The 27,299-nt window shown below is 43.8% G+C and overlaps 3 protein-coding genes across 5 annotated transcripts; 1 reads left to right on the forward strand and 2 right to left on the reverse strand.

Moving 5' to 3' along the window:
- Positions 1-2,108: 2,108 nt before the first annotated feature.
- On the forward strand, positions 2,109-5,251 carry LOC119352652 (hexokinase-4, chloroplastic-like). The gene is made up of 9 exons (XM_037619232.1): positions 2,109-2,398; positions 2,602-2,752; positions 2,905-3,087; positions 3,294-3,368; positions 3,638-3,793; positions 4,035-4,130; positions 4,208-4,338; positions 4,435-4,516; positions 4,605-5,251. The coding sequence occupies exons 1-9, from the start codon at positions 2,124-2,126 to the stop codon at positions 4,953-4,955; spliced, it is 1,500 nt and encodes a 499-aa protein (XP_037475129.1). The 5' UTR covers positions 2,109-2,123; the 3' UTR covers positions 4,956-5,251.
- A 155-nt stretch (positions 5,252-5,406) lies between these two features.
- Positions 5,407-7,575, reverse strand: LOC119352653 (zealexin A1 synthase-like). Its single transcript, XM_037619233.1, has 2 exons — positions 6,573-7,575; positions 5,407-6,368 (listed from the first exon to the last, which is right to left on the reverse strand). Exons 1-2 carry the CDS (start codon positions 7,473-7,475, stop codon positions 5,733-5,735), a joined length of 1,539 nt encoding a protein of 512 aa, XP_037475130.1. The 5' UTR covers positions 7,476-7,575; the 3' UTR covers positions 5,407-5,732.
- Positions 7,576-9,478: 1,903 nt separating this feature from the next.
- On the reverse strand, positions 9,479-25,951 carry LOC119352654. 3 transcript variants are annotated; one of them, XR_005170211.1, is made up of 19 exons: positions 25,836-25,951; positions 22,501-25,180; positions 22,204-22,402; positions 21,315-21,454; positions 20,976-21,055; positions 20,174-20,305; positions 19,974-20,090; positions 18,894-18,986; positions 18,527-18,604; positions 18,347-18,403; positions 17,444-18,110; positions 17,314-17,369; positions 16,261-16,442; positions 16,102-16,184; positions 15,933-16,012; positions 15,665-15,744; positions 11,309-11,354; positions 9,788-10,670; positions 9,479-9,661 (listed from the first exon to the last, which is right to left on the reverse strand). XR_005170211.1 is itself a non-coding variant. In XM_037619234.1 (18 exons), exons 2-18 carry the CDS (start codon positions 25,121-25,123, stop codon positions 9,951-9,953), a joined length of 5,433 nt encoding a protein of 1,810 aa, XP_037475131.1. In that variant the 5' UTR covers positions 25,124-25,180; positions 25,836-25,951; the 3' UTR covers positions 9,707-9,950. The 3 variants fall into 3 exon arrangements, 1 of the variants encoding a protein (XP_037475131.1); XR_005170210.1 differs by having other exon boundaries at positions 9,479-9,705; XM_037619234.1 differs by lacking the exon at positions 9,479-9,661 and having other exon boundaries at positions 9,707-10,670.
- Between the last annotated feature and the right edge of the window lie 1,348 nt (positions 25,952-27,299).

The raw sequence follows: 27,299 nt of genomic DNA on the forward strand, positions 1-27,299 counted from the left end.
TAGCATCTGGTTGAAGCTGGCGCTGTAGTTCTCCACGTGAGCGTACCCCGCAAAAAGAAAAAAGTTCTCCACGTGAGCGCCCAGAAGATCTCGGTTTCAAATAATGTTGCCTCTCAGATTATTATACAATTTTTCTCTTCATACTCTTCACTGACAGGTTGGTCCCACCTAAGCTTTTCTGCGTAATTAGAATAAATCCAGGGATTTATCAGAAAATAATTCTGCTGTCAAAGACCGGTGGGCCACTGCCACACTGGCAAGGCAAGGTGTACACCCAAAGCATCGTATTTGCACCATACATCAAGTTAGATTACCATAAATTCGTATTTTTAAAGTTATAGTATCAAACTGAATATTTAGGGTAAGATGATTTCTGGTCATATTACCTCAAAAATGTTACTACTGACACGAGGCTTGGATACTCGGGGAACGTATCTGGTGCACCAAGGTAATTGGTGCTACCGGTGCACCGGAGCCTGTTGCACACTAAAAAATGTTCAAAAAAATCTGGAAAAAATTTAGTGTATCGATACAACATCGATGTATGTTGTCACAAGAAATCAAATCAAAATTCAAAATAATGATCAAGATACAAAAATGACAAATTTGACGTCAATGTGCTAGTGGGCCAGAACTGAAGCCCAACTTGTGTTACGTACTATTCAGTGTCAAATTTGTTATTTATGTATCTCGAGCAATGTTTTGAATATTTATCTAAATTTTTGTGACAACATACATTCATGTTGTGTCAATGCACTAGTTTTTTTTCGGATTTTTTCGAGCATTTTTTAATGTGCAACTGGCGACCGGTGCACCGGTAGCACAAATTGCCCCGGTGCACCAGATACTGGATACGCGTTGAGCTTTCGTTTGGGTGAGGAGGAGAACTGGAAAGACTGGCCCGACCTGTCGTCGATCTCGTGCACAATCACATGGCCACTTGGGATGGGTTCCACACCTTTTACAGTTGGTCGTTGCTTTCCATGAGACCAAATGAGACGTTTCAGCTACATGCATAAATATGAAGAAAAAAACAGCAGTATTTAAAAAAATAGCATTGCCAAAAATGATTTTATAAGATAAAAAACAAGGTTTGCAGCGAGCTGTTTTCCACCTGTTTTTAGTTTCGGTGTCTTTTAGTCGTTGGATGTTGTGGTACTCGGTTGGCTTCTCTTTCTTGAATGAAATTGGAGCCGGGAGGAGGCCCCTGATTTTCAAAAAAAAAAAGAGATGAGAAACAAACACCACCACTACTTAATTTGACCTCCAAATTTGGTTTCTTTCTCGCGACTTTGGCGAGACGAATGTGCATCTACGGACACTAAAATGATTTTTTTAGAAAAAACCAGAGAAAATCAAGAAAACTAAAATGATTTTTTGGGTAATAATTTAGTGAACATAATTAAATTTAAGTACTTTAGACCTGTCAAAGCAGTATATATTTGGTATATGTCCTAGAGAAAGCGGTTTCACACATGTGGCATACCAGTAAACACACAAAATTCCAAAATATAAAATATGAATAAAATCTACAAAATGGAAAAGCATGGAAATGTATTTAAGAAAAAAGATTAATTTGAAGAAATTCAATGAAAAATTCAATCTTCTATACAAAGCTAAAATTTCATTGTTTTCGACAAATGCTAAAAGCCAGCTATACTTGATGTTTCTGAAATATGATATGTTTATCTGTCTCTCAGCTTATAATTATATAAAACTCCTCCGTCTAGATACATACATCCGTTTGAATGTCAACTAATTCCTGACCGAGACCGCTTGGACTAAGCAGTTAGCTATCTCAAAAACAATCAACAACTAAAAAAAATTCCAGACCGAGAAAGTACTATGAACTGCAAGATGCCAGATGGTAAGCAATCCAGACAATTCAAAAAAATAACTGCAATATGCCAGATGCTGACGCGGCAAAACTGTAGAAAAGCTGACGTGTCTATAAAAAATGATTTTACTTGTTCGATGACAAATAGGAGCGGAGCGCGCAAAGAAGCAATTTTTATCTCTGCTTAAAAAAGGCAACAAGAGAGCTTTTTTCCTGCCACCTTCCTCGATTCCATCCCATCATTCGCCGCACAGATCACTCCCAGCATCCCCCCGCCAGCCTCGACATGTCCGCCGCCGTCGGCTCGCCGTACCGGGCCGCCCCCGCCGCGCAGCACCGCCGGAAGGGGCGCGCCGGCGCCGTCACGCTCCGGTGCTCCAAGGTGGCTGCGGCCGCGGCCGCGCCCATCCTGGACGACCTGAGGCTGCAGTGCGCGACGCCGCTCCCCCTGCTGCGGCACGTGGCGGGCGCCATGGCCGCCGGCATGCGCGCCGGGCTCGCCGTGGACGGCGCCGGCGAGCTCAAGATGATCCCCAGCTATGTCTACTCGCTCCCCACCGGGTAACTGATCCTCATTTGACTTTCAGTTACTGTGGTTGGTACAGTAAACTGATGAGTTCTTCAGTCAATTCAGTCCACCAATTAGTTTTTGTAAATTGGACTTAGTGAGTGTCGTGAGCCACTAGATTTGATCTGGTTATGAATGTCAGTTAATTCAGTTCGGTACATGAAATGATTTCTGCATCACCGCTGTTGTGCTGAAGGAGTGAAACAGGGCTGTTCTATGCTCTGGATCTGGGAGGCACCAACTTCAGAGTGCTGAGGGTGCAGCTGGGGGGAAAAGATGGGCGCGTCGTCGACACCGAGTCCGAGCAAGTGTCGATCCCAAAGGAAATCATGCATGGTACAACCGAGGTAGCCGGTTCATTGATTTGTTTTCTTATAAGCTAATTGGCTCTGTTTTCAGAAAGAAAAATAGGTTTTACAGTGATTACAGAATTAGCATATAATTGCATATGGACGGAGCACGTTTGATGTTTGACGCTGCGATTGTCGCTATTGAACAGGAGCTGTTCGATTTTATTGCGGCCCGCCTATCGAATTTTGTAGCGAAGGAGGGTGGTAATTTTCATCTTCAGGAGGGCCGGAAAAGGGAGATAGGCTTTACGTTCTCCTTCCCGGTGAAGCAGACTTCCATTGACTCTGGCATTCTGATCAAGTGGACCAAGGGTTTTGCTGTCTCTGGGACTGTAAGATTTTCTTTTCCCGAATACAATTTTCTCATTTTTGTGTGTTGTACTTAGTTATTTCTAGTACCAAGAGTTGCAAGACCAAAAGTTCCCTGCTTGAACCAAGAATATTTTTTCCCACTGGACATAGCTTATGGATCAGCATGTTAGTTTCTTTTTTCAGTTGAATTCATGCTAACAATAAAGCAATATGTTGGTCTTCACAGGCCGGGAAGGATGTGGTTGCCTGTCTGAATGCCGCCATGGAAAGACAGGGGCTTGACATGAGTGTATCTGCTCTGGTAAGCAACCATCAAAACTCGTACTATTACTTTTAGATAAGGGGAAGAGCTTCATTGCCTTCCGGATTCTGTATCGGAAAATGCACATAGCGACAGCAAACTTCATGGTTAGCAAAGCAAATGGGATACCCAATTACCATAGTGGATACTGAACTCTGCTTTTTTGCTTGTGCTCTGCTTTGGCACGGGCTGAAATGCGTCTGAAACAACATCATTTCACATCAAAAGGTATATGATATGGTTTGAAGCAAGTGAATCACACTTAACAGGTAAATGATACCGTTGGAGCGTTAGCTGGAGCGCACTATTGGGACGAGGATGTGATGGTTGCGGTTATTTTGGGAACTGGCACAAATGCTTGCTACATTGAGCGAACAGAGTCCATCCCAAAGCTCCAACACCTCGGGCTTGGAACAGGAAACACGGTATGCTGCAACAAGATCAGATCTTTTATTTACTCCGTACTGAACTGACATTCGATGCATGCCATTCCAACGTTGCTTTGCCTAAAAAAAAGGGTGAGTGGAGCAAATGAAGTCTTTCCTTTTTGGAAAAGGAGGCACCAATCGATCCACATTGCCATAAAATTTCAGTGAAATATTTCATTGCTTGAAATAAGAGAATTATTGCCAGCACACTGAGTTGGTTAAAGTTTGTAAAATGCAGATTATCAACACTGAGTGGGGAGCCTTTTCAGATGGTCTTCCACTAACTGAATTTGACAGGGACATGGATGCTGAGAGCATAAATCCTGGTGAACAGGTAAAACACCTCTGGTTTGCTCGCCTATCCGTTCATGTGTTTATTTTGATGGCATGGTAAGCTTGCAATACATGCAGATATTTGAGAAGACGATTTCCGGGATGTACCTTGGAGAAATTGTTCGGAGGGTGCTGGCCAGGATGGCTCAAGAGTCTGATCTGTTCGGTCACTCGTTCGCTGACAAACTAACTGAGCCATTTGTTCTAAGGCAAGTTATTCCACGTTGTAGCTTCTAGAGTCCACATTATCCTTTTCGTTTCACAATTTTGTGCCGTTCTAAGCTGAACCGCAAACACGATTGTAGAACACCGCATTTGTGTGCTATGCAACAAGATAACTCCGACGATCTTGGAGAAGTTGAATCAATTTTGCGCGATATCATCGGGGTAAGTTCCTAAACTTATTCAGTCATATATGGCCAACTAAGACAGCCAGTACTTGAGCGTGCAATTTTGTCCATAACCATGGTTGCAGGTCAACCAATCTTCTGTAGCGGCACGAAGGGTTATCGTAGAAGTTTCCGATTGCATCGTCAAGAGAGGTGGGCGGTTGGCTGGTGCCGGCATTGCTGGCATTCTTCAGAAGATGGAGAATGATTCCAAGGGTCTGATCTTGGGGAGAAGAACAGTGGTAGCGATGGACGGCGGACTTTACGAGAATTACCCTCAGTACAGGTTGTACATGGTTGAGGCTATGGCGGAGCTGCTTGGTCCACAGGACATGGAGCACATTGTCGTCGAGCACACCAAGGACGGCTCGGGCATCGGCGCGGCACTTTTAGCAGCCGCAAACTCAAAATGTGCAGCAGCTCAGCACTCGGCGTGACGTTCGTTAGGAACTTGCAAAGCGAAGAGTTTGCTCTAGCCTGATAGTAACCTTGGGTGAGCTCTGGAAATGTATTCTCATGCTCAGGAACATATATTGCTTCGACACAACTGAGAGGTAGATAAAAATGATCTTCATTGACTTTCAACATTGCTCCTCAGTCATCCCGCACAAAAAAAACATTGCTCCTCAGTCTCTCTCAGATGGCTGAGATTACTTGTTAGTATTGGACTATAGAATCTGGTATGTTTCAGGAATGTAAAATAAGTTCAGTTATATTTTGCTATTATATTACAGTCAAGTGTGTCGGTTGTCCTAAGATAGGTGCCCTGCATGGGGAAATATCAAGAGCTGTACTGGACCGGGCAACCACTGATATATGAGCTGAGCATATTCACTGATATGAAAATTGCATAGAACACACATATATATATTGCTAATCCACAAATCATATTCTCTAAATAAATCCATTCCATAAGCACGTCGTGCGGTAATTAAATAATGGTAAATGTGTTATTCAGAAGTTCATAAGAACATACAGAACTAATACAGCCATGTTCTACATGATCTTCTGTCATGATTATTCAGAAGTTCATAATAAATAAAGCAGTACAATACCACAATGTTTTTGTTGATACGAGAACACGATGTTTGCAATGAGCTTCTCTTATTCTGTTGCATAAAGGTACAACCATACGCGCAATAATGACATCATTGACATGTTCTGATAGTGTAGGTATGTTTACTTGCATTTGCACATGAATATGCAAGTTTTCTCTATGACTTCGACCGCATAGCTTTGAACCACACGTGTGGAGTAGCTTCAAGTTTCAGGTCATACTTTCTGCTTACTGCAAGCCCAAATTTCTCGGACATGTCAAGCGAAACCGGGCTAGCACCATCAGGAAGCTTCCAGTTGAAGTGATAGAGAATATTTGTTAATGTCATCTCCATGACTGACGAGCTAAACTGAATCCCGGGGCATTGCCGCCGCCCTGCGCCGAAGGGAGTGAATTCAAAGTAGGAGCCATTGTAATTTGTGTTGCTGTTCTCAAACCTCTCTGGCATAAACTCGCCAGGATTGTTCCAGTATGCAGGATCTCGAGAAATCGCGAAGACATTAACGTATACATTGGTGCCTTTGGGGATGTCATAACCCATGATAGTACAATCCTCTATGGACGCGCGGGGAATTAGAGAGGCAGGCGGATGGAACCTGAGGGTTTCCTTGATGACCATCTGCGTGTAGTCGAGTTTAGCGAGGTCGTTATTGGTAATGACAGCCCGGTCTTGGCCAAGAACCTCTCGGACTTCTTGTTGTGCCCTGGCCATAGTTTCAGGCCTGCGCACAAGCTCCGACATAGCCCACGTCAAGGTGGTTCCTATGGTCGCCGTGGCACCTGCAAATATGTCCTGTAAACCAAGGCCGTGGAAAGCACAATCAAACATCTCTGCATATAAAATAATGTTGTAGTATGAATGACTAAAAAGCTACTTAACACTAGCATGTTACTTTTCTTCAAATAGCATGTCACTTTTCTTCTGTGAAGAATAACGTAGTATTAATAGTAACTCTAAATAGTTTAATAGCACCATGAAACTAACAGGAACACTTACAAACAACACGGCGCCTATGATCTCGGTGGTTAGAGGGAATTCCAACGAGTCCTCCTGTTGCAGCCTGAGCAACACATCCAGCAGATCCTCCTCGTCGGTGCCGGAGGCACCAACTCCGGCGGCGGCTCGCCCGGCCTTGCGCCCGTCTATGACGTTGGCGATGATGCGTTGGATGTGGCCGTGGCACCTCCTCATGCGGCGCTCGTCGTTGCTGAGCCACCGGACTAGCCGCGACGACGGGAAAAGGTCGACGGGGGAGAAGCCGCTCACCAGCGCAAACGCCTCATCCAGCTCGCGGAGGTACTCTTCCTGCTGCGTGAACTTGCCTCCGAAGACCGCCCTCGTCACGATGTCGTTGCTCAGCTCCGTCATCTTCTCGCTGACGTTGACGGTGGCGCCATCCAAGGCGGCGATGGAGCGGAGGAGATGGCCGACCTCCTCCGCCCTGATGCTCTCTATGCGCTTCACCTGCCTGGAGCTGAGGAGCTCCACGATGCACACCTTGCGCATCTGGCGCCAGTGCTCGCCGTAGGGGGCGAAGCCGATGTTCTTGCCGCCGCAGCCGAAGATGTCGGACGTCGCGCTCTGCGGCCGGCCCGCGAAGGCGAGGTCGTTGGTCTTCATCACCAGCGCCGCCGCCTCGGCGCCGGAGACGATCACGGTGGGGACCTCGCCTAGCATGAGGTGCATCAGTGGGCCGTGCCGGCGAGACAGGTCCATCATCCTGCGGTGAGGGAGGGCGCTGGCGACGTGGTGGAGGCTGCCGATGATCGGGAGAGTCCATGGCCCTGGCGGCGGCAGATGGTGCTTCTGTGGCTCTTTCTTGCTGCCGGCGAGCTTGAGAAGCCAAAGGGCAAGCGGCGTGCATAGTGCTATGAAGCACAAGCTGAACCATTCCTCCATGGCAGGCAGCTTGGCAGGTGCAGTGACGCCGACGGCACCAAAGTATTAAATATTATAACAGTCCTTTGGCTTCGCGGAGCTTTCATAGGCCAGGGGAGAAGCATCGACGGGCGAGCAGCTTTCTCTTGCCTGGCTGCTAAGAATGCAAATTTGAATTTGGTCCCGGCCGGGATGGGCTAATACGAAAGCTACGTATACTAGAAAGCATGAACCAATCTATGATTGGATGATTAGAAAGATAGTGGAACTTTCAGTTCATCAGGGTTTAAATCATGGTGCTTGTTTTTATGCAGAATTTATTTCAGAATTTTCGACGTGGCTAGGGAATCAGAATGTCATGTACCATCAAGAAAGCAAAGCTGATGCAAGTGGTGATCATTTCAGTCCTTCATACTCAGTCTTGCCATTCATGCACTAGAAGTCTAGAAATGATCGTGTCATGTTACGTATAACTTGCTATTTATATATGTCTGATGTTTTGCATGGGATGCCCCCAGTTTGACATGGTACTAGTACTAGAATATTTGTACCTGGGATGGCCGGGGGAGACTAGTATAGGATCTGGCCTTTAAGTGAGATCAATCTTTTTGAAGACACAAAACATGTTCAAACATTATGAAAATATTTGCAGACACATGTCCATGCTTGATGTACAACCTCAAAAAGTTTCAGCTCCTAATTCAAACTACACATAAAGAATCAAAAAAGACAAATTTGGATGTGAATAGTGGCAAATACAAGTCACTCAAAGCTGACACTATTCATAGTGGAATTTGTGTTTTTTGAATCTCTAATTGTAGATCGAGTTTTGAGTTGATTTGTTTTGGAGTCGTAGACATACCCTGCAGGTATGTTGTCTAAAAAAATCAGAATTTTTTGAATTGCCTAAATATGAAATTTTGGAGTTGATCCTATCTCACTTAAAGACCACAGATCATATACTAGTCTTCCTCGGTCCAGTTTGATATGTACCCCCTCCGTCACTTTGTACTGTACAAAGTTAAGTCACTTATTTTGAGACGAAAGGAGTACTTGAATAGTTGTGCCTCGGATGGTTCATTTTGACATGTACTCAAATGGTTGTTGTTGGGATTGTCCACTTTGACATGTACCCAAATTGTGCCATGTACTTGAACAGGATGACGTAATGTTGTCATGTACTCAGAAATTTTCTCATAAGATATTGACATATTTTTTTTGTTTCCAACGTTTACAATTTTCTTGCATAATTACTGATATAAAAGAAGGCAAGTACTTCAAAACACATGCATAATATAAGAGAGCTTTTGGAGTGCAGCGAATTCAATGCCCACGCTCATGTGCAACCGGTCAGAATTTTTTTTTAAAAAATTACTAGAAAAATTCCAAAAAAACTCCCATGATAGACAATTTATTGCGTGAAGTTCACTCCAAATATTAGCTCATTTGGACATCTGAGTAGTTTTTAGCAAAAAAAATAAATCGGATCCAAATGATTTGAAAATTGGGGCGGAACTCGCGCATCAAAATTTTCTAGTATTTGTCTTGATTTTTTTATTCAACACGGGTGCAGATGAGTCGGGATCCCTTCAAAGCTTTTGACGCTACACTAGTGTAAAAAACACTTATATTATGGGATGGAGGATGTAGTTTTTAAAATAATCTTATTTACTAAGGACAAAACAATTAAAATGAGAAAGTTGAGATTTACTTCAACAGTATTTCAGGGGGCATTTCCTGAGATGTACATTGGCCTGGGATGCCTTCATGCTCATCTGAGCCATCCATGTCGGATCCTGTGACTCAGATAGTTTTCTTTTCTATATTTGCGCCACAGGTCCAGATTCTATTGCAGTTGGCCCAACGCACAGCTAACTATGAATATTATTGGCATAGAAGATGAGAAACGGAATACTAAGCCAGAACATTCTTGTAGAATATCAAAAGCGCGCATCACTTTCCTGAGAACAAAAGCTGCAGGCACACAACAAAACAAAATAAAACAGAAAATAACACAGGTAACATGGGCATCAAGATGTTTTTTTCTTCAAGAAAGACACCCAAAGGGCATCTTAGAACTGATAATTATTATCCAGAAAAACGGCCAGTACAAGGAAAGACAATTGGAGGCAGAATGACCAGTAAAAAAATTAAAATTACAATGAAAATCGTACTAGTCCTCTTCCTCCGATTGATTGCCGCTCACACTGAACATCAAGAAGTTGACAACAAATGAATTAGCAATTTTGGCCTGTAAGAAGATTTGAATCAAATCAATTATTATTCCTATTGAGATTACACATTGTTAGTAACAAAACTGCAATGGCAATTACCTATCTGTAGCACATGTTCTGCTACTGTTGGAATCAGTGAAAAACTTCTGTTACATAGAATGAGAAGCTAACACAGTTTGCTTGTGTACACTTCTGATGAACAGGAAGGAATTACCATGTATACACACAACTAATTGATGTTTGATGCCAGGGGCTGGGTCATTCATTGTCTGCCCCTAGATCCTGAACCACCATCATGTTCCTGGGGCCAGGGCTGCCATCTTTCAGATCTATGATGATTGCTTGGGAATCTTCTTCCTTGATGATCATATGGATATCTCGTTCTTGCCCCATTCCTCCCATTCCTTTGCACCCTTCCACCTCTGTCGAAACCTCTTCCTCGATATCCTGAACTGTTGTTCTGCCTCATGGCGTCATGACAGGACATCTGAGTTGAAGTAGAAGGACAAGGACTCCCTCGTTGCAACTGTGGGAAAGGAATAAAAGGCACACCAGGTGCGACTTTCCATTTCTGTCCACGGTTGCCACCTCCTTCGACTTCTGGGGTTCCCAAGTGCTGAACATGAGCAATGGGAATCCCATATGAAATATTCAAGTTAGGGAGGCAGAATCCTGGAGCTACAGAACGACCCTGCTGAGGCTCAAACCCAGGAGGCACATCATCGTCTGTGCCTGTTGAGCTGCCTCCCATCACAGGCTGCGACCTATTTCTGGTCAAGCCAGCCTGAAGACCCAATTCTCCATAGACTTTCCGAACTAGTGATCCAACCATTTTATAGTGGGATTCTGGTTGATAATCCCAACGGCTCTTGCGCTTTCTTCTATTGGAATATGAATCTGTACACCATTTTGAAGTTGAAACAGGTCCATCCATATAAGGATGGATCCACTTCTCACAGAAGTGCCGAGCGATAGTTTGAACCTGTTAAAATGAATATAAAATCAGATATTGGGAAAACTGGACAAGACCATAGCTATTCATGAAGAACCTAAACTATGCTTGCAGAGAGTAACAAATTTTAATTTCCTTGTTTCTTACTGCAAAACCTAAAAAGAATGTGAACAGGGCTAGGAAAGACAAAATAATAAATAATGTGAACTGACAAATAGCTACTTAGCCAGCAGCAAAGACTTCCGTAGGGTACCATGACTGGTAAACCTAACAGGCATGTCAATTTCATGAAATGCATCTGCTCTTAACAGTATTTTTTAATAGGGGAAACTGTAGCTCACTTAACTAGCAGACCTGTCTCTGGTGTTAAGCCAGGACAAGAATGGTGGGGGAGTTGGGACCAAGTTTTATGAACATGAAAATAAGCAAAGGTTTGTGGGATAAGCTGTGCACGCCACAAGTATGGTCACATCCATGTACACTTTTATATAAGGTTTTCCCCTCCTCAATTATTTAATTCATTTGTTACATTTATAAAGTTACATCAGAAAATGGCGTATCTTTCCATGCATAAAACTTGTCAGTTAAACATTCTAACAAATAAACAGCATGCAGATGCATGTCCAAAGTACCAAGTTAAAAAGCATCCATCATCTCTAGTACATTACCTGTTTATCACTATGCCGGGTCAATTTCAACATCGAGTCCCTGAATCTGCAACAATAAAAAGTACAGAACAAGGTAATGAAAATTTGTACAACTGAAGCTCCAAAAAGGACAAAACTCAAAGGTATTGGCAATGGAGATTTTTCTATGACCATTATCCACCGGCAAGGTTTAGTGATAGACTAATAGGGTCAGGGGTAACGCAGTATCGAAAACCTGCAACTACACATAGCTGTAAATCAAGACCTCACTCATATCAACTGCGAGGTCTTAACGACAAAGACCAGTGCATAGCTGTTCGCTCTACTGTCGTCTCTTCCAATGCCCAAAGTCAAAACTTTAACTCCCTAACTCGTTCTTAAACGGTGGGATCAGAGTTTGATGGTTACACTTGTCTCCCAGCAGTTGGTACTTCAGGTGGAATTATTGTTGCTTGGAAGAGTTGTTGCGTCTCCCTAACCAATGTGACGCCGACCAATAACGCCGTCTCAGCCCAGGTTTCCTCCCCAGCCAGGCAATTGGTGGCTGACCATGGTCTACGGCCATCAAAGGAAGCTGCCAAGATTGAGTTCCTCGACGAACTGTTTGCTGCACGCCGCTTATGTTTCAAGGTAACCCACACTGCAGGTTGATGGGGCATTTCGTACGCACTTTGTCCTCACTCGTGCGCACCCGAGATCAACTTCCGCGTCGGTCACCCATCCTCAAATTGCTCCAAGCCAAGCACGCTTAGCCTAACTTTGAGGTGCCTTTCGGATGGGCTCCCAGAAAAGAAAGCGCACCTCGTTTTTATGAGTAGTCTATCTCCTAGACCCATTAAGCCGGGATGTTACTAAAAGTCCTCTCCTGGACCCATGCCCACTTCTGCGGCCCCATCCCCGGCGAAGCCCTCATCAACTGGTGACACACTACTAAGCAAACGACACCAAAAGAGCGGCGCAAATGCTGCCTTGCGAGTGTCGTGCTCCTCACATCCTAGATGCTCTGGAAGCACCCAAACACCCAAACGCATGCAACATTTGACAAATGACAACTTGCATCAAGACCACCACACTCTTCTTAGGGCCATCATCGACGAGGGTCGTGCATCCAGGCCGGTAGATGTCCAATGATCCCCCCCCCCCATTTGTTCCCTTGGGCATGTAAGTAACTTTGTTCCTACCTTTGCGATTTGTGCTTTCTCAAACAAAAAAAAACTTTACTTGCATATGTTTGCTATATAAACACAAGCAATTACAAGGCCATCCAACTAGATGTTAGAGCTTTTCCAAGGAGCGGCCCTAAAACACCCCATTTGTTGTTTGTCTGACAATGCTCGCTTTTGGCCCAAAAATCTTGTCCGAAGGGCTCCTCCATATGACCGCGGATAGCCCATTACCCCTTTCTCCCCAAAATTGAGACGGAAATGTGGGAGTTCAACTATCCACCTCCACGCCGCTTATGTTTCAAGGTAACCCACACTGCAGGTTGATGGGGCATTTCGTACGCACTTTGTCCTCACTCGTGCGCACCCGAGATCAACTTCCGCGTCGGTCACCCATCCTCAAATTGCTCCAAGCCAAGCACGCTTAGCCTAACTTTGAGGTGCCTTTCGGATGGGCTCCCAGAAAAGAAAGCGCACCTCGTTTTTATGAGTAGTCTATCTCCTAGACCCATTAAGCCGGGATGTTACTAAAAGTCCTCTCCTGGACCCATGCCCACTTCTGCGGCCCCATCCCCGGCGAAGCCCTCATCAACTGGTGACACACTACTAAGCAAACGACACCAAAAGAGCGGCGCAAATGCTGCCTTGCGAGTGTCGTGCTCCTCACATCCTAGATGCTCTGGAAGCACCCAAATGCATGCAACATTTGACAAATGACAACTTGCATCCAGACCACCACACTCTTCTTAGGGCCATCATCGACGAGGGTCGTGCATCCAGGCCGGTAGATGTCCAATGATCCCCCCCCCCCATTTGTTCCCTTGGGCATGTAAGTAACTTTGTTCCTACCTTTGCGATTTGTGCTTTCTCAAACAAAAAAAAACTTTACTTGCATATGTTTGCTATATAAACACAAGCAATTACAAGGCCATCCAACTAGATGTTAGAGCTTTTCCAAGGAGCGGCCCTAAAACACCCCATTTGTTGTTTGTCTGACAATGCTCGCTTTTGGCCCAAAAATCTTGTCTGAAGGGCTCCTCCATATGACCGCGGATAGCCCATTGCCCCTTTCTCCCCAAAATTGAGACGGAAATGTGGGAGTTCAACTATCCACCTCCACGTCAGATAGGGCCCACACTGACCCCACCTCGAGCCCACCAGCAGATGGGATTTCCCCTCCCCGAGCCCAACCCAGCCCTCTTGACCCGCAGGCCCTGACCGACACCATGTTGCCCCACTCGTCGTTGCACTGCCTCACCCCTCCGCCATTGTCCACCCCAATTTCACGATCTAGGTCCCTCCCAAGATAGCCGCCGCCTCACCTTAGCTCTCGCGGCAACGCCCAAAATCAATCACGGAGCTACATGCTGCCTAGCCCCACATGTCGTCGGCCCAAGACCAACCCGACTCAAGTTTTGACATCACTAATGAATATGTTTCGAAGCAAGGATTTCGCCTTGTCTTCACCGTCTCTATTGGTGATGATGAGCGAGGCACTTGAAGTAATGGAGTTGGAAGAGGATCATGTTCTTGACTTCACAGGTTCTCACTGGGGCATCAAGTTCTTAACTAGTGCAAGGGCTGAGGGTCATGTAATGCTCTTCCAAGACTATTTAGCAGCTACGCTGCCCTTCCATGATGCCATGTTTAGGCATCACTTCCTACTATTAATGGCAACAACTATACCATGGGGTACTACCTTGCCGATGGAAACTGATTTGACACACCCGGTTGTAAACACAAAAACAACAGCTGACCTGTGCGACGTTTGTTGAGTGGGCCCATCTACTGCTTATCTTTCTTGCCTTATCACCAGCCGAAGCACCACATCCACTCATCCTCTACCCAATCTCCCATGTCATGTGTGTCTTCCTCTCTCTCACACACACCCCTTTTGCACCTCAACTGATTCCCTTCTACACCTCAACAAACAAGGGCGCTCCCATTCCATATGGCCGGTGCCGCTGTTGTGAGACAAGGGTACGGCAGAGCGGCGAGGATCGCTTCCTCGCCACCTGTTGCATGCCTGCGAGAGCTACAGCGTTGCTGCAAGCTGGGAGCAGCATTCCAATGAGCCAGTGATGCTGCAATGGCGTCTGAAGAAGCTACGAGGGGATGTTGCAAGGCCAGCGACGAGCACGGCGAAGGAGCGCTGGAAGCACCGGTGTTGCGAGGCCGCTCATCGGAAGCAACGATTGCTGCAAGGTCGCTCGCCGGCAAGAAAACGGTTGATATTTCCGCTCCTACATCTGGCTGGCGCCTAGCACGCACCCTTGCCAATGGTATCTACCCTCAACAGGCGACATCTATGAAGACAATCTCCAATCGACAAAGTACCAAAAAGTTTCTATTTGCCCAAATGCAAGAAGGTGAGAGGAAGGATGTGGAGAGGGCCTTTGGACAAATTGAGCACAACATGATGGTGGAGGATGAGTGTCGTCAAGTTACACCCCATGGGCTGACTACACTGGAGAGCTTCTCGAACTCCCAGAACAAGAACCGGCTGAAATTCAGAATATTCTCAAGATGCTCAGAACCATGACTAGGTTCCGAAATCTAATACTCCCTCCGTTCCGAATTACTTGTCGCAGGTATGGATGTATCTAGATGTATTTTAGTTCTAGATACATCCATTTCTGCGACGAGTAATTTGGAACGGAGGGAGTAGGTTTCAACTCAAGCCTACCCCAACTTGTTTGGAACTGAAAGGCTTGTTGTTGTTGTTGCTGTTGTTGTTTATGCATTGTAAATAAGTGCATCAACAACTTATCAATGATCATGAGTGTGTGCATCATGGAAACCAATAGAAGCCTAGGATCTCTGAATAAATTGAATTTTAATTTGCGAATTCCTATTTGAATTGTTTAACAAATTTTTGTGTTGCAATATTTTTCTTTGAATTATTTGTGATGGCTCGACACCTCATTTGTTCACCCACCCACTTTTTGGGCAAATGGGGGATTGCCCTTGGAAATGCCCTTATAGGAAACTAGAGAGTTCAATCATATAACATACAAAGAAATAACTCAAGCAATAATTTGCTATCCTTTTGGGAAACCCTATGTAGTCCAAACTAAGAACTCATTACAACAAAATAGAAAAATGTATGATATTTGCATAAAAAGAAAAAGGTTAACCGTCCAACCCACTATGAAATTCTTTAATCAGCATTTCATTTAGTAGAATCAGAAGTTACGAATTAGAATAACCTAACCTTTCCATTTCCTCACGTGGGGCTTCTTCATTTATTTTTTCAGCTCTCAGGATTCCCTTCAAAGCAAGAAACTCCAATACCTAAAGGAAGGTGCCAACATTCATAAAGACTAGTTGATGGAAATATAGAATAGTAATAAAATGTGAAATACACAGGAAAAGACCAGGTGGTGGGACATCACCATGGTCGAAACCATACAAAGATGATCACAACTGAAACCATACAACAGGTGATTATAGGAATGGATGAAATCAAAAAAGTGGCAAACCTTCAGAAGCTTCCGTATTATAGGTCTTCGAAGAAAGGTGTCTCGATTCTGCTTCAATATATTATGAAGCATTTGCAATCCTGTCGCAGAATAGAAACAAAATTACCATTTTGTAATTATAAAAGATCATCTTTCATATAGGAAGTTGCAGAAAGGCAAGGAAATATACCATTCGTGTTGATGATATCCAACAGGACAGAGCGTGATTTTGTTTTTAGAAGTGCATCAAGAATTAACGAAAGATCCCTTGCACTGAAAGAGATTAAACAGTAGCTCACTTAGACTGGATACAGAAAACTTGCTAGACATCCCAACACGGTAACCAAACCTTTTAGATGTGCCCCCAGCATTGTCACGTTCCGCTGGGGTCGCAGCATTTTCATGTTCCATTGCGGTCGCATCATGTGATGCTGCGGCCGCGGCATTGTCACGTGCTGCTGCGGCCGCGGCATTGTCACGTGCTGCTGCGGTCACAAATAGAAGAAGCCTCAAATATCCATTTGTTGAATCCTGTTTAGAAAACAAATTGTTCACACCACTAGTTAGAACATGTAAGAAAAGGTGGAGCAGAAACAAACATCTGCACCATTAGAAATGTGAGTGCCACCATAGTAATAGTGAACCCTTCCAAGATGGAGCTATGCCTTGCTATCTACACAGTATAAGCAATCAAAAAGAATCTGAAAACTAAGAAGGTTCGACAAATCCTTGAGCTTTTGTACTGAAGAAATGTGAGTGCCACCATAGTAATATGTCTTTCATACACTATGAAAATGTCAGCATCACTAATCAAATTATGCTCATCCCCTAAGCCTTCCCAACTTTCAGTGAACAATGTCATATCTAAATTACTCCCTCTGTTTCACTATGTGTCCTTGCCACAGGAAACTGTGTTTTGATATATCTGTCCATGCATGAAAACCATGATATTTCGTTATTAAAGAAACCACATTCCATGCAAAAGTGGTGTTTGATGTACTGCACATCTAAACCTACGAGGCTTCTTACAGTGCTGATCAAAATTCTGTCCCAACTAAAGCACTGCAGCACAACGAAATGCATGGAGCATTAGTGGTTCGATATGCACGAAGCACCAGCTAAGATGAATGGTATGCATGTACTAGAAGTTGGTAGTGACTGTGCAGCGAAGTAGCCAGTGGATTGAATAATTTCTCTTGCTTTAGTTAGGGATAGCAATGATCTATTTCCAACTTAGTCAATTATTTCATTGATCTGTGTACACGGTGGGCTAAGGACAGATACACAAGACAGAGAGTGTTGTTTCCAATTTAGCATACTTGTTCCAAGTTAGAGCAGAATATTCAATCCAAGTCCAGTATTCAGAAAGGTATACAATAAAATGGATAAGTTAGTTACATACTTTTCGTCTGCTAATACCTCCATCTCGATCCAGTAGGTTGTTCAGTCTTGCTTCAACTGCAGATACCAGAGACATCATTAAATTTATTATGCCAGGCAGCAAGAAAAGAACATTTGGCAGCAAGTGTTACCTCCGAGAGTATTTTCATTGTCAGTAGAACATGATGATGATTTTACATCTCTGTGATCTTTTAGATTGTTTTTCTTCTTAGCATGGAAACCAGGTACCACCAGGTTTTGCCCCAAATCGGAGCTACGTGCTGATTGATTCATCACATTTGGAGCCTTTGATCCATCCATTGTGTTAGGAGCCTTCGGCAAGAATTCTAATGGCTGAGTGTCATATACTGGTAACTGCTGCAAAGTACTATCTATTGTTCTGGGCACATGGACAGGTGTACGGGTGGGGTCTTCGGCATCCTGGGGGCTCCACATTTCCCAGGAATTTTCTAGCTCACTATTTTCAAATAAGATAGGGGAAGTTTGGTGAGGTTCAGAGTCTGGGGTTACAGGTATGCAGTTATTTGAATCTTCTTGTTGGATGGAGGTCTCATGCTCAAGCTCAACAACACTAGGATTTGCACCATGAGAACATGCATTTCCTAGCATTTCCTCGGCATCCTTGTAAGTGACCATGGGTTCAAAATACTCTGCTTCTGCAACATGTTGGGTGCTGATACCAGACCCTGATATGTCTCCACCAATGTAACCCCGGCATTTGGCAGTGCCACAAAAACATTTTTGAGGAGCAGCACCAGATACACGAACATAGTTGTAATCAAACGTTAATTCTTCATCCTGTGAGAAAATAAATATCAACTACATGCATCATATAGATATAGGCGGATACAGGAAACTAGTCAAATAACAAAATGAGGACCTTCGATTGTTGCAAGTTCAATTAGAAATATTATCACAAAGTAAATCATCATCCTTAAAGGTAAAAACTTAAGTTAACATCTAAAAAGATGAGGCATAGGAGGTGGGACAAGGCTCTGTGAGAAGCTAAGTTTGTTGATGATATCTAGCATTACCTTTTTGATGTTCCTCATAGCAAAAATTCCAATGCAAACTTCTCCATTGACCATCCACTAAACAAGGAGAAATAATTTAGTAAGCTCATGTTGGTAACAGAGATTATCAGCATATTTTAGCAAGGCAAGAAATGTGCACAACAATACAAGGACAAATAAACAAATAAACAGAACTTCCACCTTCTCTGTGCGACAATTAGGACTGCAGCTGTGGTTGATGAACCGGCCCAAGTTTCCCTTGGTGCAGGCATCTATTACCTGGACGGATTCAAAGCAAGAGGTTAAAAGTGGCCCAACAGATATATCTGTGTACTAGTATCAGGACAAATGACTTAGAATAGTGGGTGCAACATAGGGTTATGTACTTATGTGTGTGGTATCATCTATTAATGGCAGACAGAAGGATATAAAGGGAAATAATAAGATATTTAGCATCAAACACATAGAAAATGGTGAAAGGCTTGCAACTGAACATGGAGGGAGTTAAAAACTAATACAATAGAAGAGTTCTTGGGCAAAACATAATGACAGAAATCATAAAGCCTACCTCACCACCATCTAGTGCCATAAAGTAGAAATGCTTCTTGCCCTTAGAAGCATAATCTCTTTGGCGGGATTCATAAGTCGTTATATCAAGGACCTGAAAGAACAACGAAGTAAACAAATCAACAAAGACGTTCTCTTTAAAGGTACGATTTATACTTTGGTAAAAATACTTTTGGATTTTAATGGAACAGAAGAGCAGGAGGATTTGTACCCCTGTGGGCTGTAAATATGTATTATGGGTGGAGCGTGTAATTATTTGCATGTTGGAAAAACAACAAAATGATGTTACAACTGTGTCAAAATAGATGATGGGCATTTACATCATGCATATGGACCGACTGGTATGACTGGGCCATGAAATTATTGATTACTTTGAATCCTTTTGCCTGTCGACCCAAGAAGGTTAGGTGAGCCATTAGACAATAGTGCTAGCTGCACCCAGAGTCCCGTTTCGTGGAAGTGGCGAACCAGTTTTCATATTCAACATATTCAACACGATGTAATATTTCAGTTTGTTTTGGCACGCTGCTTGTGCTCACGGGCACAATCCTCAGATGTGCCTATAGGCAATGTGCTTTTTGGATTGTGTGAGCAACCCAATGGACTTGAATGGTGTAATATCTTTGGATGATGTAGAAAGTTTCGTGATAAAATCCTCTCGTGGACTCTCAGCCGGTTGACAAGAAGCCAGAGGGTCAGCTGTGAAGCAATCAAGAAGGAGAAGGATGGCGGCACGGGAGAGAGCCACAATGGTTGCTGGAGAAGATGTCGGTGTTTGTCACGACGCGCGACTGAGGCCATGTACAGGTTGTGCTACAGATTTTTTTGGTGAAATATAGCTACCCTGATCAATTATAGTATCAATTTGTTTTGGTCAAAAGATGTGTGAGTGGTAGAAATTATTGTATTAATTTGTCTCAAATTAATGAACCTAAATATTCAAATAGCACAAAACTAACACACACATGCACCAACAGGAATATAGCAACCACACATGCACCCAAGTGACCCAACCCATCCCACAGGATGATCACCACCAACAGAAGAAAGGATTAAAAAAGTAGGCAGTCTGAATTGGTACCTCGCCAACATATTCAATAAGGAACCGTCCTTCAGATACTTCTTCTTGCAACTTCAATCCATAGCCCTTCTTACCAGAATGGAACCATGCAATTTTTGCATAGTTGCGCCTTTGAAACTGTTTTAGATATTTTATAAGATCAAACCCAATATAATACAGGAAATATGCATCAGAACAAAGAAAAAAATGCAAAAACTGACCTGCTGATTAGAACATTGCTCCTCGCATGGACATGTACGTTTTGCACATTCAATGTTGAGCATTCTGTTCAAACAGCCATCTCTACAACCCATTCGGCCGTCTTGAGGAGGCTTGCAGTTGCATACCATGCTCTGATAGTATTTTCAATGTAAAAAATACACAAGATAAAAAATCAGGCCATTATTTTGATATGTTAAGTGGCATTCACGCTCCATGAATCAAGAACAAAGAATCAATACATTGTGTACACTGGTTCAAAATAGTATAATCTATAATGGATCAGAATAGTTGTCACAGGAGAGAAAATGCATTTGTTGAGAAGAGAATTAGCAGTGACTAGGGTGCAAATTTGTTCTTTTTTATACACTTGACTTTCCCACAGTTCACTATTTCATCCTATAAGTAGAAAGTAAGAGATGGTATTATGCAAAAAGAATCTACTGCAAGTGTGTGACTGTGTGCACTTAATTACTTAGCTAAGAATAGCCATCCGCCCATCTCTGATTTACACTGACTATGGTACAAATGTTTATCATTTTATTATGCACTTCTCCAGCAATTTTTCCCAGCCCATCCAACAAGTGGAAGTCGAGGAAGATTGAAATTTATTTGGAATTCTAAAAGTGCACCACATTCATCCCCATTAAGCTTGATAACATTGTAAGGTTCTGACTCCAATACACTAACTATAAGAATCTATACCAACTTTATTTACTAACTGTCCTTATAACTGCAATCAGAGAAGTAGATGAATATGATCAATACAGAAAAAAGTGAGTGAATCATACAATCAGCACATACCTCATCGATGGATTGATTCCTTCGGTTACGATGTAGATATGTGTTCGATCTGAGATTTGTCCAGGACGGTGCCCTAGAAGCTACACAACAGAAATGATGCAAAAGAGCATCCTAAAATCAGATTCTATTGATGTGCAACATAGAGCCTTATGTATTATGACTAGAAAGCAAAGTTTAAAAAAAAGTGCTAGGCGTTAATTGTGTGTTTTGCCACCGCCTTGTGCTTTTCTGACCAAAGTGTATGCGCACATCAAGTGCAATTAAGCACTAGAGCCAAGGCGCGCTTTTTCAACTATGCTAGAAAGTGTACTGAAGAAAAATGCAAAAACAATTCAAAACCTTTTGAGTTTGATCCATCCTTGTCAGCTTCATCAGCAGAAGCATCTGAAAGTTCAAGCTCAGCATTGATCTCAGCGTTTGTCTTCGCTTGTGGTATAGAACAATCAGCAAACGCCTTGTCATCATTGTCCTTGCAAGTCCTTCACAGTAACAAGGATGGATCAGAAGCATAAAGCATTCGATATATGAACCATGATTAAAATTAGCACACAAATGCACTATATCATAACAGAACATAACAGAAAGAGCAAAAGAAATACCAAAATACATATTTTCACAGAGTAGCAGAGCCACATGATAGGTTGTGGGGCTCCCATATTATATTTGTATAAAAACCTTAATATGCATGAGCAGTGCATTTCTTGGAAACACCCTTGATGAAACACAAATTATTAGAGGGATAGACCCAACACAGACATGTGAACTATATATTAGAACCGAACCCACAGACAAAAAATTGTAGCTCCACATCTGTTTGCATGGGAACAATCAAGGAGTATTTCTTCCACTGAGTAACTGGGCTAGCAGCTACTGCCAAGATTCTCAATGGAATTACATGAAGATAGTATCGACATGTCATCTTTACACAACACATGAGGAAATGTAGTGTGTGTGACAGTATTATCCCAGTTAATCTCTTGACATTAACCAAATTAGCATCTTTCTACGAAAACCATTGCAGCTCAAGTTCATGATTCAGGATTAGTAGCCTGCAAAATTAAAACTATCTAAGCAAAAAGGAAGAAGTTTAAAAGGAAAATCTGAATTCTCACAGAGCGGAGCGATGTAGTACAAAACTCCAGTATATGATTCTCAGTTAGATTAGGCTATTAGCAGACAAGTGCAACCCTGGAAGATGATCAAAAGGTAACAGGAAGAAAAGCTATACCATCTGTTTTCTCCAATGACATCTGCCAATTCAGATGGTATGCAGCGCCACTTTTGGCAATCATCACAACATGCCCATGCAGCACGTTTAGGCTGCGATACAGATGCCCCACCTGTTGAGCCAGCAGCATTTCCAGGTAATTCGGTAGATATAGCTACTGGATTCTGAAATGTATATTCAATAGCTGGACTACGATAACCTATAAAATTTAGAAGAATGTCAGTATCTACTGAAGTTACTTGATACATGACAGTTAAACAGGATTAAGTAATAAAATTCAAATAACAGGAGACCTACCCTGTTCATTCGTATGAGATGTTGCCAGATTAGTAGCGAGCTGATAAGGTAAAGTAGACAATCCAGAATCAATGAAAATGGCATCTGCTATATTTTTCTTCTTGCTTTCTTGCTTCACATGCGGATCCCGCACCATATCCTTCTTCCCTCTAAGACCACCACTTTTCTTGCACCTCGGTGATTTTACATTGTTAAGTGCACTCGTTTTCTCCTTGCCAATTACAGAAGTACCCTGCACCCAGCCATGTTCATGCATACTGATACCATGTGTGGCAGAAGTTACGACCTCAAAACAAGAACTGAACTTTAAAGGTCCTGATGAAACAAGTGAAGATGGATCATCAGAGAAGACCCTGTATTGTGAAGCTTCACTTGATGAAATTTTGGTGGAACTTCCATCCCTTATGTTATTTCCCTTTATTCCATCTTTCTTTCGGCCTTTCTGCTTTTCCAGCATCTTAGTTTTCCTCACTGCATTGGACTTCTCTAAGCCTTGCACTTTTCCCTCACCAACATAACCAATTATGGCATGAGACTGATTAATCTCTTCACTTCTTGTGTTCTCATCACCCCTCACAGTTTTGGGCTGCTGCTCAAAATCTGTTGATGATGACGCATGATTTTTTCCAAAGTCAGGAATAGATAAATCAGATGCATGAAGATCACTTTCAGTCAATACAGCAGGATAAGATGGGTTTCCACGCAGTTTAACATCATGGCTTGCAGAGGTGTTGTTTTCACATGTAACAGAGGCTACCTCCAAAACAGAGTCAGGTGAAAATCCAACACCGCCATTATTAAGAGAAGGTTCGGAAATTGATTTAGCAAACTCTCCACACATGTACGCAGGGCATGTTTCTTGAGCAACACTATCCAAGCACCTGTCTAACTGCTGCATGTCAGTCTGGATAGACATATGTTGCACAGATCTGTGAGCATCATCAGAAACATTGAGAAATGCACGAGGAACCAACTTAGGGAAGTTTCCTATGTAACCTTCTGCGGAGCCATAAGCACCATCCATGACTGAAAAGGTAGGTTCGCCATTCAATTCATCCGGTGCATATCTGGTAACAGAAAAGGCAGGGAACTTATTTTTTGGACATCTTGAACTTCGAGCCTTTCGAACAATGGGCTGCTCTTTCTTCCCAGATCTTTTGTTTGATCTCCCACCGTTTTCAAGGGAAATCAGATGAGAATTAGAGGTAGAAGGTTCACAGTTCTGACCAAAACCATCTGCTAGCTTTTCTAGACTGCCCCAGGCAGTCGAATTCACTGGTCTGTTGATGCCACTTCTTACCTTGGTAGTTTTGCTTGGGAACTTAATCAAGGCGCTTTCAACTAATGAGCACGAACTCTCAACCTTCTTAGATTTGCATGTGCTACTGCTTCCTTTGTTTATTTGATGATCATGTTCTGCAGGAGCGCGATTTCTTGATGAGGCGGCTCTTCTTGGATTCCTACGCTTGGAGGCATTTAATGACTCCGAAATTTTATTTTCTGATTCTTCATCATTGGCATTTTCAACAAAATTGGCAGAGCAAGGTTTGTCAATGGAAGAGTTATATGCATTGAGCTCTTGTACCAAATGATCTGGACGACGTGATTTGACACCAGAAGAATCTTGATGGCCCAGGCACACAGCAGATGATTCCTTGCCACTACGACAAAGTCCATCTAGGCAAGGTGGGTTATAGGAAGATCTAGCCAGGTATATCTCTGGGGGTAGTTCAAAGACCTTGTATCCTTTGTCAGCCTGTTGGCGTAGAACTTCTATTTCAGGAAAAAGACCACAAGCATTTAAACTCGGACTATTTGCATCTTCACAAATAGATGAAACCTGACCCTTCGACACCACCATCCTATGTTGATTCTCGTCTCCAGAAGCCTCAGTACGAAATCTGGCATCGCGCTCACATGAAAGCATATCTCCTTCCAGTGAATCTTGAGTTAATTTCTCTATGCATGACTTGCTATCTTCTACAAAAACATCCATATGGCTCTTCTGGTAGAAGGAAGGGACCGAAGCTTCATCAACGGGGAAGGACACCTCTTCATCAATATTTGCCAGAAAACAATCCCTTCCCAGCTCATGATTATCATCGATCAAACTCAGGGCATCAGCACCTTGTGGAAACTTGTCAGTGTCATGGTTTCCCAAATCTGACAAGCCCCCATTTTCATGGCATCCTTCCATCCTGGGAAACTGATTCTTGTCTCCAACAGCCCCCTTCCAAAATCCATGGTCAAATGACAGCATACCTCCTCCCTGTGAGCCACAAGCCGCTCTCTCCATGCCAGTTCTGTGTTCAGATACTTCACCAATCTCACCAGCCTTGCTATCCAAACAAACAGCAAGGTTACGCCCAAAATTCAAAGGAACTGAATCTTGGTGGGCAGGAGTAGAGACCTCAGCTTCAATTTTTGGCAACAAACCGTCCTTTTCCAGGTCACAGTTAACATCTTTTTTCAAACACATGACAGGGATGTCATTATAGCAGCGCAACTCCTTGCAACGCATCTGCAGATCCTCTGGGCTTGTCTTTACCAAGGCTTCATCCCACAAAACAACTCCCTCGGCTGCCACCTCAAGCTGACTCGTTTCTGCTGCCTTGTCCACCATGTCATAGATGCATCCAGAATAGTTGGCCTGAGATCCTCCACAAGAGGGCGCAAAGAGCTAACATGCAAAAGGAGAAACGGTCACTTCAAACGGTAATAATATTTTAGTTCTGACTGTTTATAAAATCAAACAACACAGCGCAACAGTACCACTACTATGTTCCCAATCATAAACAAAATTCAGGACATCTATCATGGCAACAATACCACCAGTACCAATGTGCTGCTCTCAAACCGCACGTTACTGCTATAAGCTTTGATTTCAGTTCAAGGCAGTACAGAGATAAATAAACGGCTCGGCCTTTTCCTTTTTATATATAGAAGAAGTATATCTTCAGTCTAACATGTTTCACTGCTAACAGTCAATTTGCTCATCCGAGAGAGAGAAAAAAAGGTTCAAACCACAATCTGGAAGCATTTGGCCCCTCCCCCCCTAGAAGCATTATCACAAACACCTATCAGACAACATCCCATCGCAAGTGAACTCGAACGCGCACTGGGAAAATCACGCAGCAACTACTCGTCAAGGAACAGCCGTCGCTGTATGCATCCTCCTCGCAATACCCAATCTACTACAGCAAGCACTCATCAGACACGTATTCTAGAAAGAAAAAAACACTCATCCGACAGAAGAATCGGGAAAACAGAAATTGAACGGGCAGAGGATGCAGGAGGAAGGGGGGGAGGGGAGGGTGAGGGGCGGTGGCTGGTACCTGCCTATGGACCGGTCGCCGGGGTCGCTCCGGGCGGCGGGACCGGCCGCGCCAGGGCGGGAGGGAGGGAGGGAGGCGCTGCTGGGCCCCGGTGCGGGCGGCGGGGCGGCGGGGGCCTCGGCCGGCTGGGCGCGCCGCAGAGGAACGGCGGCGGGCCGGCGGCGGCGAGGAACCCTAGCCGTCGCGCTCGGGGAGGGAAGGGGAGGGAGGCAGATCTCTGGCTCTGGTCTGGTCGTTGGGGAGAGGAGGGGAGGCGGATAGGGAGACGACAGACCGACCGACCGGGTCCGGGAGAGAGAGAAGAGAAGAGGACGCGTACGATGCTCACCAAACCAAAAAATATACTACTCCTCCTCCAGCAGCAAATATATTCACGTGCTGCAACGTTTTTTGTTGGCACTGAAATTGTTGGAGGATTCATGTTCCTCCCCCCAACATTGCATCATATTCATACCCAAGTGAATGAACGGATTTATAAACTTTCATCTGATCATCTGTCTTATCTTAGTCGTGAAGAAATGAGACGATTTGCTTGCCATGATGGCTTTCCTAATAATAATAATAATCTTAATAAGAGAAACAAAGGCCTGTGGATGAGCTTCTCATCGTCGGGCGGAAAAGGAAGGCATTGCTTTCTTTCTGTCAGGGTTAGGGAGGGAGGAACCGAATGCGGTTGCGGTTCCCTGTCGCACCATTGTTCAGTTCTTTTTCTCTCCGTGTTCACGCGGGTGTGGCGTGCTTGTGTGGAGACATATGATGGGATCGTTCTGCGAGATCGAGTTGGTTCTGCCACGGCTCAAGGTGCAAGCTTGCATGGGGAAAGTTTTCAGCTTCGAGGGAGAGCTGGACCTGGAGTGGGTTGGAAAGGAGTTATGGCCTTCAATTACGGCCTTTCCCGTTGTGAAGTGTCCGGTGGCGGAAAGGGGATTCAAATAGCGACAGCTGCGAGGGCAAGAGCCGCTCGATGCCAGATCGACGGCTGCGCTGCATCATAATTCCGCGCGAAGCGGTATGCTGCCGTTGAATGGAGATCGGACGGCTGAAGCGAGCCGGAAGTTGGTGCCAAAATTGGAGGCGTGCTTCTGTGGAAACATATGATGGGATCGCTTTGCGAGATTGGGTTGGTTCTGCCACGGCGGGTGACGCAGGCTTACATGGGGAAAGTTTTGAACTCTGAGGGATCTGGATATATAATAAGTTGGAAAGGGGTTATGGCTTTGAATCACAGCCTTTCCTTTGTAAAGTGTCTGGTGACAGAAAGGGAATTCAAACCTCAGCAGCGGCGAAGACGAGAGCCGCTTGATGCCAGGTGGATGGCTATGCTGCATCGTGACTCCGCGCGAACCAGTATGCCGCCGCCGAACAGAGATCGGGGTGGCTGAAGTGGGCCGAAAGTTGGCGCCAGTCAAAGGTGTTGATTATTTCTTTGGTGGAAAATTGTAAAACTATACGCTTTCTTTAGTT

This window comes from Triticum dicoccoides, chromosome 2A (assembly GCF_002162155.2).
Source record: "Triticum dicoccoides isolate Atlit2015 ecotype Zavitan chromosome 2A, WEW_v2.0, whole genome shotgun sequence".
Lineage (NCBI taxonomy): Eukaryota > Viridiplantae > Streptophyta > Magnoliopsida > Poales > Poaceae > Triticum > Triticum dicoccoides.